At 36.1% G+C, this 14,474-nt stretch overlaps 1 protein-coding gene across 7 annotated transcripts in view; it reads left to right on the top strand.

The window, feature by feature from the left end:
- The window catches only part of LOC112558668 (rho GTPase-activating protein 44-like), a 28,341-nt gene that overhangs the window by 7,408 nt on the left and 6,459 nt on the right, over positions 1–14,474 (top strand). For 5 of the 7 annotated variants that reach the window (XM_025229247.1, XM_025229289.1, XM_025229264.1 and 2 more), the window contains exons 5-18: positions 333–409; positions 664–784; positions 1,049–1,117; positions 1,500–1,581; positions 1,889–2,016; positions 4,470–4,517; positions 4,687–4,750; positions 5,247–5,331; positions 5,810–5,884; positions 6,024–6,140; positions 6,445–6,524; positions 8,834–9,697; positions 12,450–12,609; positions 12,801–13,252. In XM_025229247.1, coding sequence (XP_025085032.1) covers positions 333–409; positions 664–784; positions 1,049–1,117; positions 1,500–1,581; positions 1,889–2,016; positions 4,470–4,517; positions 4,687–4,750; positions 5,247–5,331; positions 5,810–5,884; positions 6,024–6,140; positions 6,445–6,524; positions 8,834–9,697; positions 12,450–12,609; positions 12,801–13,252 — 2,422 coding nt within the window. Of the gene's footprint in view, positions 1–332; positions 410–663; positions 785–1,048; positions 1,118–1,499; positions 1,582–1,888; positions 2,017–4,469; positions 4,518–4,686; positions 4,751–5,246; positions 5,332–5,809; positions 5,885–6,023; positions 6,141–6,444; positions 6,525–8,833; positions 9,698–12,449; positions 12,610–12,800; positions 14,469–14,474 lie in introns of those variants that run through there. The other 2 variants (XM_025229298.1, XM_025229256.1) reach the window with 2 other exon arrangements.

The raw sequence follows: 14,474 nt of genomic DNA, 5'->3' as shown, positions 1-14,474 counted from the left end.
GTTTACCCTCGTCAGTCAGTATGTTTAAAATTTTATCTCTGACACATGTTAAAAGCAATACCTTTACATTTAGTTAAGTCTCAGTAAGTTTGCTGTAAGAATATTTTTCTTTCCTAAATTTACTACACGATTGTAGTGAATAGTGGAAATGACATTGATATGAAAGTGCACCATTCAAATGTGATGTCTGCCTTAATGTGTACATATAAATGCAGAACCTATTTTGATGACATAAAAAGGATGACAACATAGGATTGTATGATTGCATGGGTTAATTAAAAAACATTTTGCAATTAATTGCTGAACCTCACAAATAAAGATTTTTCTTCCAGGTTGATATTCCAAGCATAATGAAATATCGAAAGCAGCTAAACAAATTAACCCTTGACATGGATTCAGCAAAAACCAGGTACCATTCTGTCTAAATCATCTTTTTTGGTGCACACATAAGCATTCAGAGGAGTTAAATCCATTTTTATGTGAATAGTTGGCATTAACTAATTATTTGCATTTTAAGGCACATTAGCTGTGTCAGATTCAAAGTTATTTTATAATTTTTTAAATATAATATTTTTGTTCTTTGCATGTTCTTGCTCATTCTTTAGTAGTTTATTTTATAGTTTACATTTACTGCTTTTTTGTTCTGAAAATTTTGCATTGAAGATTCAACTCAGCTGTGCGGCAGTCCCATGTACCTGGAGCAAACATGGCATCAGCAGCAGCCAAAGCAGATGCAGTGAGAGAAGAATATGAGGAGGCAGCAAATAAAGTAGAAAGTATAAAAGTTAGTAAAATATAGTAAAATACTGATGTTTTGGTCAATATAACTATATCAGGATTAATAATCAATTTCCACAACCTGATGTCCTGAATGAGTTAAAGAAAACTACTTTTTCATTTTAAAGACAATATTTTAAAATGTGCACTGGATAATACATTTCTCTGAAATCCAGTTACATTTACTAACCCTTATTTATTTTCATAATTAAAAAAATATTTTTGATTTATTGCTATCAGCATATGTAATTTTTTTTATACTTTGGAACAGGATATTCTCAGCATTGAATTATGCAATTTCATTGCCAAAGAAAGTGAACATAGCTCAAGACTGGTTGCTGTAAGTATTAACAACTGTCAGATGTCTTTTTTTTTTTTTTTTTTTTTTATAAAATACCATTGCTTTTCTTACTGATGCCTTTTCTTGGAGCAAGTCTGTATTCTATATTTAGTTTTACATTTATATAACTTTGACAGTTTCTAGTTGTGGGCTGTTTGAGAAATTTTTTGAATTTTTGTTGGTTGGTAATGGGGAAAATCTTCATTGATATTCCATCTTAGGAATTTCTTTTTTTTAATGGCCTCAGTTGGTAATTGTAAACTATTTGTCAGACTCATATGACAGAGAATTAAGTTTCTTACAGGGTTCTTTATTGTGACCTTTTACTGATTTGCTACATGCTCAGGTAAGAAGAATATTAATATTGTTTTACCTATTTCAGCTGTTAGAAGCACAATCATCTTATCACAAAAAGGCTTTGAGTGTCATTGAGGAGATGATCCCAAAGATTAAATCATTTATGGGTAATATAAGATGTGCTGTTTCGTTTATGCCTTTTGTTTTTGCTGATTTCACAAATGCAGTAGTTATACCTGTTTATTTTATGCACTTTAAATTCAAATGATTTTCACTTTCATTCAGTGAAGCTAAAAAAGGTTAAATTACCTGCAGGCGAATGAATGTGCACTATTGATTTTGATGTGAAACGTGGTAATCAAGAGTTGTAATCCCACTGAAGCTGAAAAGAACATTTTGCCTAATTTTACTTTTTGTGACATCAATGATTGATGTGTCTTGAGGGTGTATTTGTTTCACCATATACTTTTACAGAATCCTCACCCACAAAGCCGATATTTGGCATGGCACTTGAACAGCATTTGCAGTTGATGGGAAGAGATATATCGTTGGTGCTTGAGGCCTGCATTCTCACGCTTCTAGACACAGGCTTGGAAGAAGAGGTCAGAGGAACACCAATTTCCTAAAACTAGATTTCTCTGTTAAAGAAATTTAATAAGAAGCATGGTGCATTTGTTGAGACCTGTTATTTAGAAGCTACAGACCAAGAATCTAATGCCACTGAGGCACACAATAGTGCGGAACAGGCTATGACTAATATTTTTTATGCAAACCAATCATTCTCTATTTCTTCATTTCTTCATCAACTGTGCTAGATGACATGAGCATAGAACATAAAGGGTTACACTAACTCTTTAACAATTGTCTTCCTGACAGTGAGCTAGCATATGCCTGGCGTGCAGAGCACTCCACTAGTCAAGTGATCAACTGCCCTGTAACAGTATAAAGGGTCCAACACTAGGCCAACTCGCCGGTTTTTTTTTTTTCTTTGGTTACTGTGGGGTTCACTAGCTGCTGCCCTTCTACATGCAACGCTCACTCAGTTCTAAAAACTTGTGCTTTGTCAGTGGTCGTTGTCTGTACTAGACATTGCCAGCTTGACATCTTTTATCATTTTTCTTGTGACACCAGACTTCTTTTTCTTGAGAAAAGATGTGGGTTTTTTTGTGGGGGTTCTTGTGACTCTTGTCAGTCAGCCTGTGCAATGGTTTTTACCGCTACAGAGAATTCTATGTTTGTTCATCGGAATTCTTTTGATGCTAAGATTTCTTTTCCTTGAGAAAAGACGTGCTCGACTGTTTCACTTATGCTACTGTTTTCCTTCTTTCAGTGAAGGCCTTTGTTTTTGTTGAAATTCTTGTGACAACAGACTTCTTTTCTTTGAGAACAGACTTGTGTTTCCCAGTCAGTGTCGCCTGTGCTACAGTCGGTTACCACTATAGAGGTTTCTGCATTTTTCATCAGAATTCTTGACAATGGACTTCCTTTCATGGAGAAAATACATTTCCTTGATAGTCTGTGTCAGCCATGCTAGAGACTGCCTGCTATGGATTATTTTTTACACTTTTTTTTGTCATTTAGCCAGATGCACAAACTTGATTCCAGCTATGCGATGGCAAAAGTCATCAGTTAACACTCCTCACATGGACATCTCAGTGTTTGCAGGGCTCAGAGTGTTTTTCTACCAGCCGTGTAACGTTGAACCTTTAGTCCAAGTAGCATTGGATGCAAGTGTGACATGATGAGTCGCCTCAGGTGGGATCTAAGTAATTGGTGGAGTCTTCCTCAATGGGTGTTTCCCTCCCCATTTATGCTCATGTCCAGATGAGTAAATTGCTTACAGCTTGAGACAGGCTTCCAGGTGAGTTAACATGCTTACAGCATGAGACTGTATTCTTGCTTGAGAATAGAGTTCAGCAAGCTGTGCTATTTTTGGGACGATGTTATCCATGCAGGCAAGAGCAATGTCTTTGTCCTGGAATGCTCCTCCCATTTATTGTCTACCATTGTAGGAATGTTCTTGGACAGCTGCAAACAGGTTTTGGTGGAGCAGTCTCTCTTGTTGCCATCCTCTTTCGGCTGGCCTGCCAGACAAGTTATATGCCTACAGCAGGAGATGGCATCAAAACCATGCACTTTTGGATGTTATCCACGCAGGAAGCAGGCTGGATCAATGTCTTCATCTGAGAATGCTCCTCACTCTTACAGCCTATGGATTTTTGAAATGTTCTCAGACATCCATAAACAGACTTTTGTGGAGATTCCTCAATATGTATATGCAGGGTCTGCCCGCCCCAGGAGCTGGCAGGGATAATCCAGTAAGAGGCTTTCTTTGCTGCTCATATCTGTAAAGATGGCCCAGGATGGACTGCGTCAGGTGGATCTTTTGAACCCAGCAGCGGATCTTACCCCATGTTGCAGCCGATCAGCACAGTGCAGCAGGCTGCCTCCTTCTAGGGTGGTTGTTTGTTTCTTTTCTCTGCCTGATCTTTATTCTCCTGTGGTCATGTCATCTGGTACAGTCGAAGAAAAAATTAGATTTTGAGAGCAAATTCTCTTTTTTCGATACTTACCAGATGACAGGATGTCAAGGCCCTCCTGACCTCTCTGCTGTTTGGGTAGAGTATTGGTTGAAAAAGCTGGTGTATTGGCCTTGCGTTGGACTTTTTATATTGTTACAGGGCAGTTGCTTACTTGACTAGTGGACTGCTCTGCATGCCAGGCATGTGCCAGCTCACTGTCAGGGAGACAGCTTTTCAATGGTTAAAAAAGCTAGTGTAACCCTTTATCTCATATGGTCATGTCATCTGGTAAGTCTTGAAGAAAGAGAATTTAAATAAATGTAAATAATTAACTCTCAACATTTCATTTTCATAGAGAACAAGAAAAATATTCCTAAGACTTTTGTTTTTTTTTCCTTTTTAATCATTTCATTTATGATTCTCATCCTATAGATAATGAAACTTTAGAAACCCCATTTTATAGAAATGGACTTGTGACTCATCATCATATAAGAAGAAAGCAAAGATAAAACTTCTTTTTAAAATTTGTACAGGGTTTGTTTAGGATAGCTGGAGCAGCCTCAAAGCTAAAAAAGTTAAAGGTAAGCAAAGATCTTAAAGTTTTTCTACTTTACAAGAAAGTGATTTCCTCTTCTTCTAAGTTTGCCACCTAGACTTTTGAGCATGATAAAAAGGTAGAGATTTAATTTAAATCTTTTGTTAGCCAGACAGTGGTGATAGTGTTGATGATACATGTGTTTCTTATTACAGGCATACTTTGATGCCAACATCGTTGACATGGAAGAGTTTAGTACAGACCCTCATACAGTGGCAGGTGATTTTTTATTTTATTTTTCTTTTTTTAGCAAAGGGTTATAATATTTGCATTTGCATTTTAGCAAGACTTGTCTTGAGGTTTGTACTTCTATGTGGTTTTTGAGCTAAACATCTAACTAATCTAAAAAGTGACAAAAGTGTCATTCAAATATTGAGTAAGCAGTCTGTAAGTACTTCCTACATTCCTACAGTCTTTATTTCACCATAGGGTTTTTGTGATTCTTTGTTTATATTGAAAAATAAAATGATTTTGTCCTAAAAGTTGTACTTGTAGTCTAAGAAGAGGAAACTAAGTTGCTAAAATTCCTCACCAGAACAGCTTTTTCCTCCCCTGTAAAAAAAAAAAATCAAACTTTTTTATCTTTGATTGTTGCATGTTTAGTAAAATATATTTTTGCATCAGCATAGAAAAGCAAAACAGTCATGTTGGAATGAATGAACTTGGACAATGATGCTATAAACAATGCACAAAAGTCTATCAACCTTTTTATTAGGTGTATTGAAGCAGTACTTGAGAGAGTTGCCAGAACCACTTTTGACTTTCGACCTTTATCCTGATTTTATGGCAGCTACCCAGCTGTGAGTAATTTTAAAAAGTATATCTTATTTTTGTCTAAAATATCTTATTTCTTACAAATGTTTGAGATGTGTAAATCTTTTTTTTTTTAGTTCACAATGGTATATTACGTTTTGGTCTGTTAAAACTTGCATATGGTATAGTAAATATCATTGAGGTAAAAGATGCTTTTGCAACCTCTTCTTCTTCTGTGTGAAATAAAGATTACTATTTAATCAAATCATAGTATTGAGGATTTAGACCCTCAATTCATATCACTACTTTTAGCCTTTAAATTCCAGTTATATTTGTGCACAATAAAGGGATGAGAAAAAGAAAAAAAAAAAGGAGGAAAAGATTTAGATATTAACTTATTTCCACAACTCATCATTTAAAAGCAGTTCACCTACAGAGAACAAATTATGACTTTTAAAAATTGCTTAGCCAAAGTTTTTATATATATATTGTTTTATGTATGTAAGCTTTTTTTACAAATTACAGTCCAATGGAACAGCGTATGCAAGCTTTGAATAGTACATTGAAACGGCTTCCAGCCTGCAATTACAACAACCTTAGGTAAGTACTTGCAGTGTGTGGGTTGGTGTAAATCTGATTTTAAATAATTCTAGAATGCAGTTTATCAAAGTTATTTTATTAGTTATTTTCAAAACTAAAATGTGAATTTTGATGAGCCTTCCACATATGTTTTATGCAGGTACTTGATCAAATTTCTTGCCATATTAGCTGAGAAGAGTAGTGTGAACAAAATGACACCAAGCAATATTGCCATTGTAATGGGGCCAAATCTTCTTTGGTCTTCTGGAGAAACAACGTAAGTTACGTATGTACAAGTAAACTACAATTGTTAACTATTCATATACCAGTCTCTTCATTTGGGAGAAATTGTTAGATACTGTCACTGAATGGCTAATTCTTGCATTTACATAATCATTATCTTTGTGTTTTCTTGATGTCAACATATCTTGGTGCTGCATGATTCTGGATAAGGCAGTTGATAAGAAGTGATTTTTCAATTTTTATTTTCTGATAAAGTGACTGTGAGGATGTATAAACCCGTTAAAAGTAAAGCAGGAAGAATGAACATAATGTACAAGAGAATTTTTCGTGATGTTCAGGTCAAACATGCTGACGACTGGGGCTGTCAGTTCTATCATTGAGACTTTCATCATACATGCCGATCGCTTTTTCCCTGGAGGTGCGTTCTGTTTTTGATACCAGTCTTCAGATGTATGTTCTAAATACCTTGTTTGTCATTCAAACTAGTTCAAATCCAGCACATTTACTTATTGCTTATTCTGTTTTTCATTTCGGGAAGATGTTTTTGAATTTGTATGGCTGAGTAGATTTTTTTTAAACTAGAGACATAGATGTCAGATTTGTACAGACAGTTATGATCTTGCTTTTGAAATGCAGAAAACAAATATTACAGGCAAAAATAAGGATTTAAAATCTTCACTATTTACACACAAATATGTATCCATGACCCATAAAGAGGGAATGTGATAAATAGGGAAAATGTCAACATTTCACAGTAAGAGGTCTTTGACACAGACAGTATTTACATCTTGTGACATATCTGTTTCAATTTTGTCTGTTGTTTTATCTTAAAGATACTATATTTTTATCTTTCAAAAAAAAAAGACGTTAATTTGTGGATAATTCTGTGGAAGCACTGTTTTTTCGGGGTTAAGAAATGTATGTTCCAAATATGTGTGTGTGTGTGCGAGTGCGCAAGAGTACATGCATTTGGCATTTTGATTAAGGGAAGAGGGTTTTATTTTTCTTTTTTGTTAAAAGGAGGAAAGAGTTTCATCAAAAAGGATAATATATCAAAACTTGTAACACTTGTAGCAGCTTACTCACAAAGCTTTTCTAACACATTTTACTGTTAAAGTACAGATTAGATTGTGTAGACAAGCATGCAGAATACCACATTTCAAAGTTTATTACGTCCAAGAATGTGGCTGTAGAATTAACAGAAACTTCTTTATTTTATAATATTAGAACAAAGTCATTTGTTGTCATTGTAAAGTGCATGATGACATCATACAGCTTTGTTAATAGAATGCCATCTTATAGAGATTAAAGTCGTCATGGAAGAAGTTCTAACAAAAGCCTGTGTGGTATTCTTTTCTTTGTTTAAAAAAAAACTGCTTACAGTCTGACTGAGCATATATTTTGCCTTACAGGTAATTTTTTTAAAAAAATGAACAATAGTTTTTAAAGAAAAGGTAAAGTTCCCATACCTAATTGCTTTAGGGGCAGCAGAGTGTTGCTTGCTGCATCTAAAGCATGGCATTTGGAAGGTGAGGCCCATCCCCTTCATTACTTTTTACTTTTCCTGATATATCAGATATTCATCACTGATGACAGAGTAGTTCTTCTGTCACAGGCATAAGTAAGCTTCAAATCTCAACCTTTTACTTTAAAGTTGAGTGTACTAACCACAAAGCTTCATAGCCATCCCATGAAATGAATGATATTGAATATTAATGTTTTTTCCTAACTTTATATTTATATCTTGATGTAGTAATTCTTGTCAAGATAGAAATGCTGCTGATGGTGTCATTTTCCCTTAAAGTCATTGGTCACATTCAATTTAAAGATAACATCCATTTCAGATATCTTGTATATCTTCCCTTTTCTTGCTAAGATAATTGGGGAACCATTTTCAACCAAAAAAGACTTCATTCACTCTAATCAGTGACTATTGTCTGTGTTCTAGAAATAATAATTATTAAAGAGTAGAAACAGAATTAGCTTTGTAATGCACTTCGCTCAGTAATTGGCATATAAGACAGTCCAGTCCTTTTAATAAACTCACACTAGTGATTTTCTGGTTGCATGTCAGTAAAATAACAGTTAAATCATAAAGTAGTCATCTAGAAGTTATATGCAAATTTAATATTAGCTGAAAAATTTTCCTTTATCGATGACTTAAAAGGAAACATGAATTTATTTGTTTTTTTGTGGAATTTATTTTTAAATGTCTTAAAATTCCTTCAAAGTGGTCTGAACTGGAGGAGAAATTGAATAAGGAAGAAAAAAACAACTGCAGCAGTGGGGAAAAAAAAAAACAAAACAAAAACCTAAAAACATTCATCATTAGTCATAACTAGTGAATGGTCACAATGTGTGCAGTTCATCCATTTATGCAGCTTCAGGCTGGTTCACAAAATTTTCCATTTAAAAAAAAGCTCAGAAATTTAAATTTGTCTTATTTATTTTATTTATTTATTTCCTTCTTTGCCTCCCCTTCTCTTCTTTTCCCCTCTTCTCACCTGGACAGATCTTTCTTTTCTGATCCAGTGCATCTTTTTGTTTTATACATTTTATACTTTTTTAATTTGTCATGCCCAAGCCTAGCTTAACTTTCTGCTTCTCTATGCTATTTTTTTTTTTTTTCACTTTTGAGCATATCTATGTGGATGTTTAATTTTGTGTTTGTATTACCTATCTCTGCTACACTCAGTACTGGCTTTTTGTTTCCCACACTGGGTGCAGAGTTTGGCTTTCATTTGACGGGGCGTGGCCGTGCCCCTCCCAGTCCCAGCATTAGCCCCCCTCCCAGTACTGAAATGTCTCTGGTGTCCATGATGGATGAATCTCATCAGCCTCAGTGGGCAGAAAACCAGCAAGAACTCACTGCATTACCAGCTCCATCATTGCCAACATCATCAACTGCTCGACCATTGGACGTGGGCAGCATGCTTCCTGGTGCCAATATTGCCTTGAGTCGCAAAAGCGACCCTTTGGCTCAAGGAACTGGTGAGGAGGTCACCATTGTAGTGGAGGAGACTGCTGATTCAGACAGTTACAATCAGCCAAGCAGCAATTCCAAGCAACACTACGGGCAAGGTGACAGGCATCTTATGGCCCCCTGTGGTGATGGTCTCATGCGTGTAATGCATCCTACTAACTTTAGTCTCAGTGCTAACAGTGCTCACCAGTCCCCAATGAGCCCAGGCCTTCCTCCTTCACAAACATCCACACATGTGCAGGATATGCAATCCTGCAGCAGGGACTCATCCTTATTCCCTTCACTCACTGGCACTAGCAAGAGCGTGCACTCTGACATGTACACCACCATGTTTGCCCTCCATTCTTTGAGGGAGGGAGACAATGCTGTCTGGTCAGATTACCGAACTCGCGTTCGTGCCCTTTGGGATGAACAGTTCAGATCATCCCTGAAAACATCTAAAGGCAAGCCCCCTGTCCCTGCAGAGAGACAGAGCACCCTGTATTGTTCATTCCCTCGAGTGCAGACAGCACAGGCAAAGGAACAGACTGTCAGAAGGCAGGCATCTCTAAATGGCAGTGCAGGGGCACCAGGTCAGGGCATCAACTCTAGTATCATTGACAGCAAAGGTTAGATTTCCTGTCTGCAAATTTTTAATCTCTTAGAGCCACCAGTTCCTGCTTAAGTTATCCTTATTAGGATAGTTTCTTTTCAGTTTTAATTCAGACTTGTTAAAGTTGTGGAAAAAAAGACCTGGTTTATTTTTTTGTTATTTGAGCTCATTTTTAGTTCAGCCCTTGTAATTTCACTAACGCCTTTTGGCTTTGCTGTGGAGAGCTGGAAAGAAACTAACCCTGCCAGAGATTTTAATGGATATTAGCTGCTCACCTTGAACAGCAGACATCTGACCATGCCTTCTGCCCTTTGATCTTCTTGGATAATGGCTCATAATGCTTGCCTTCACAACCAGCTTGTTCTGCTTACAAATATAGAAAGCAAGGTGATGCATATTCCTTCTTGTTCTTTCCTTTGGTTTTATGATAAAGAGAATCCGATTTTACTGATCATAAAGGACACACTATTTACAACAGACTTTTTTCACCCATGATGTGTTGCATTCATGCAGAGAATATTAAGATGCTTCAACATGTTCAAGAAATTTCTATACAGAAATTCAAACAAACCTGCTTTAGATATACATATTACTTTGAGAGACACCCCAACAGATACATATGTATCACACATAAATAGGATGCACACATATGCACACACACACATGTGTATGCGCACGAAGTCAAATGCATGAGGACATGGGTGAACAATTACAAGTATTTTTTCCTAACATTAAATGCATGCAAGGCTTTTTTTTGTTTGTTTTGAGGTTAGATATGCAGGTTTTTTATCAGAATTTTAAAAGTGACTACCTCAGAATGTGCACATTTGTGCACTTGCTCTCCTGCATCCTGAAATTTTTTGCATCCATAGTATGTTTGTACCATGTCTATACAGTTATGAGAAATTTCCTCCTGTAAAAAGCCTAAGATATTGTAGTATCTGGGTAGTAATTGCATGTTAATTATAAAGAGTATTTACAAACATATATTACATCACTCCAGTGACCTTTTTTCTCACAGAACATTGTTATCTCTTTGTGCTTCTGTGAATGTGCTTTTTCTTAAAGTAACTTTATACAGCCTCTGTTTGTTCCTTTTAAATCATGTAACTTCTATTGTATACTACTAAGTCTTGTATGTAACAGCATGAAGTGAGATCCTAGACTAGTTTTCTGAGTTTTTGCTGAGAACCAGCATGATATTATAACTTTCAACCTCTGCTGTCTTGTAGCATAGATGGTGATGGTAGTTGGTATGAAGAAACTCCAATCTTTGCACCTACCTAGATTGCTGCATTTGTAATACCAAGATAAACATATATAACAGTAAACCTCATCTTCTGTTTGTTTTTTTTATTTTCTCATATGTAAAAATACACTTGTAATTGGATTATGGCTAAACTTATTTTCAAAGTAGTCTTTTTTTTTTTAAATGATGATAACAGGAAGTCATTGCTCAGGAAGGAAGAGTGTAATGAACCATATGTCATTATTTGACACAATGAGTTTCATTTTCCTTTCATGTTTTATGAGAGTTGGGAAGCTTTTAAGTATATAAAATTTTTATGCTAAACAGAAGTATTATGATAGACCTGAAAAGTATTTTTCTGATTTTAAATACTAACGGTGAAAACTTAATATGATTAGGAAAAAAAAGCACAATATAGATAATTGGAAGAAAATGGGTGGCTGTTTTTTCCTGTGTGTGATTTTACATAGATATGCATACATGCCTGTGTTTGTGTCATGTTAATTTCTACTAGTGTACACCTTTATGCAGCTTTTCATGTAAATATGTTCATAGATTTGAATAAATCTGCATTTATATCTACATATTCTTCTTATCATACAGTTTCCTTACACCAGTTCCACTCTCTCTCTCGCTCTCTCTTTCTCGCTCTCTCACACACACATGCATACAAAGTGTATTTTCTGCAAAGGAATGTGCATGTTCTGCATTGCATAAAAAAAATCTTCCTACTACTCAATATTGTTGTCTCAGTAGTGTCAGGTAAACACCGGTAACTATGTTAGTTGAGAAGATGAGAGGAGAAAACAGAACTGATGCCCCACTATCATTAAAGTAATAATAATAGCTTGTCAAATGAGTTGCCTGTTCTTCTTCAAAAGCATTTTAGAATAATGTTCTGTTATTTTCATTTTTTATTTCTAGTTAAGAAAAAAACAAGACAGAGATCTTGGTATCTGGCAGGAAGGATAATTCTACTTTCATTTTTTAAGAACACATTCTGATCACATATATTTCAGTGCATAAGAAAAACTTAAAAATAGAAAGAGCAGTTCCTCGAAAGAAGTAACAAAACTAAGGATATTCCAGTAAACTCATTTTCCCATAGCAGTGACTAAATCAGACATACTTGCTTTGCACTTTGTGGAGAGAACTTTGTTACTGATACAAATAGAGGACTATGGTAATCTAATGATTAACTTTGTAGTTTTGCATCTTCAGGAACATAAAGGGATACAAAAGTAAAGGAGGATAAACATTGATCTGACACTGGGTATTGTGCTGAAAACTGAGCTTAAAGCAACTTTCAGCATATGCAAAATTTTTTTTATGTTCTGTAATATAGGGGGTTAGCTAAGGGAATTTACTTTGCTATGCATGCATTTCTAAGTCTGTTTTAATATTTGTATGTGTGTGTGTAAGGGCATGTTACACAGGAAAAATTTATATATATGTGTGTGTGCATGCTAAAAGACTTGTGAACTTGTAAAGCTATTGCATTATCCTGTCTAAATTGCAGACATAGATTTTGCTTTGACCTATCCACCAAGTAGCCCAGGACAAGAACGAGCAGAAGTATTTCAAACACCAGCACCAAATCCAGTGAACACACATCCACAAATCCCTAACAGCACCACCTCTGTTGTCAGCACCAGTCAGACTTCATCAGGAGGAGAGAGGTAGATATCAATAGTCAAATGCTAATGAACTATCAATTCTTTATTTTAAAACGTGTTAGGATTTGGGATCCATCTATTTGCCAATAGTTAATTGGTAAAAAATCTCAAATTTTCTTAATTGCACAGGATAATTTTCTTCCTGGAGGTGCAAGATTCTATGCATATGCAAAAACATAAATGGTTTTTTTCAGCCAAGAAGGCCCTCAGACAAGTCCAAAAGTGCAAAGAAAGCCAGCCAAGAAACCAGCACCACCACCTCCACCTGATCGACCGTACAATGTTGCTGTGACTGCTAGTGTAACCAAAACTGGTGCAGGAAATGGCAGTCCAGTCATTCAGACTTGGCCACATTCTGCTCCACTTGCATCACCCGAGTCACCCTCTGAAGTTGGAGAGGGGGATAGACCAAGGCACTCACCACCAGAACGAAGAATTTCACATGGAGCAGACAGACCACACTGCCCTCCACCTGAAAGGCCCCATGCTCCGCCCCCCGAGCGCCCAAAACCACATTCAATACCTCAACAACCAGCAGGACAACCACTTCCAACTCCACCTCCAACAAGTGGTCATCAGAGATCTGCATCCACAGGGGCAATGTTTATCAGCATGAGTTCTCCTGCCCAGACCAGCACCCTCCCAGGTAGTGCGTCTTCACATGAAAGCTTGCAGTTGGGTGTGGGGTCATCACTAACAGTTGTTAGTCAGAGTCAGGCAATCAGTGGAACAAATACTTTGGGCAGGTATAGTGGCATACGACCAGCTCGGCCTAGCCCCCCACCCCCACCTCCCCCTATCAATCAAGAAAATGAGGAAACACATCTGTGACAAAACCTAGTGCAAAGACAACCTTGTTATTTTCCTCTATTTGACATTTTGAGAATTGTAGCTTGTTTCATTAGATTCTTTAACACTGGGATTGGATGTGTAGAGAGGTGATGGAATTTGAAATTTTTTTTTCAGATACTCTATCTTTAACAAACTGTTTCGAATATAAAGCCATAAAGGATTAAGAATATTCCTCGACTATTCTGTGACATGCTCCCTTGACTGAACTATACGATCACTGCCTAGATGTGTTGAAGTGACGAGCTAATAAGTAACATGGTTTAAGTGAACTTGTTGCTCTATATTTTGGTTCTACAAGGAAAGTATTTAAGCCTGAGGGTGTTTGCATAGAGGGCAATAAGAGAAGCTGATGATTTTGCATTTGGAAATGAAAAGTCCTTTTACAAAATGAGAATATCAAACATTCTCTGAGTACTGAAAATAAGATATAATGAGAGCAGTAGTAGTTAGCAACGGTAGGGGGGAATATTGCTAGAATTTATTCTGATCCTCATTGTAGATACTGCTGTTTTATCTCAGAGTGACAAAACTTGCATTATTTGTTTTTTGTTCCTGCATTTTGTTGTAATGGTAATCAGGTTTTCATAAACTGAAGGCCCATTATGAAGAACTAAACAGATAGTGTGTTCAGTACCATCTGTTAACAGTGCTGGCTGTGATACCATTTTATTATTGGTGATTTTATATAATTTATTTTTCCCCAAAATAGTATTAGTGTCAGTCAGGGGAGCTAGAGCAGTCATAGTTTTGATTTTCTGCATGCTTAATATTTTGCTTTAGCAGGAATGATTTGGAAGTTTTCTTTTTTTCCCCCATTGCTTACACTTTATTTGAGGCTTTTCTGTGCTTTAATTTTTTTTGTTATGTTTTAGTCTTTAACACTGCATGTTCAAAAGTTTAAATGCTTTATACAAGTGAATATTTGTTTAAGTAGCATACATGACAATCATCACATCACGGGCAGTGATTTTATTTTTTTGGAATGTGGTTCCTGATTTACCTTTGATTTATCACAG

This window comes from Pomacea canaliculata, linkage group LG1 (assembly GCF_003073045.1).
Source record: "Pomacea canaliculata isolate SZHN2017 linkage group LG1, ASM307304v1, whole genome shotgun sequence".
NCBI classification, from domain to species: Eukaryota; Metazoa; Mollusca; class Gastropoda; order Architaenioglossa; family Ampullariidae; genus Pomacea; species Pomacea canaliculata.
This window is presented reverse-complemented; position numbering and strand designations above follow the sequence as displayed.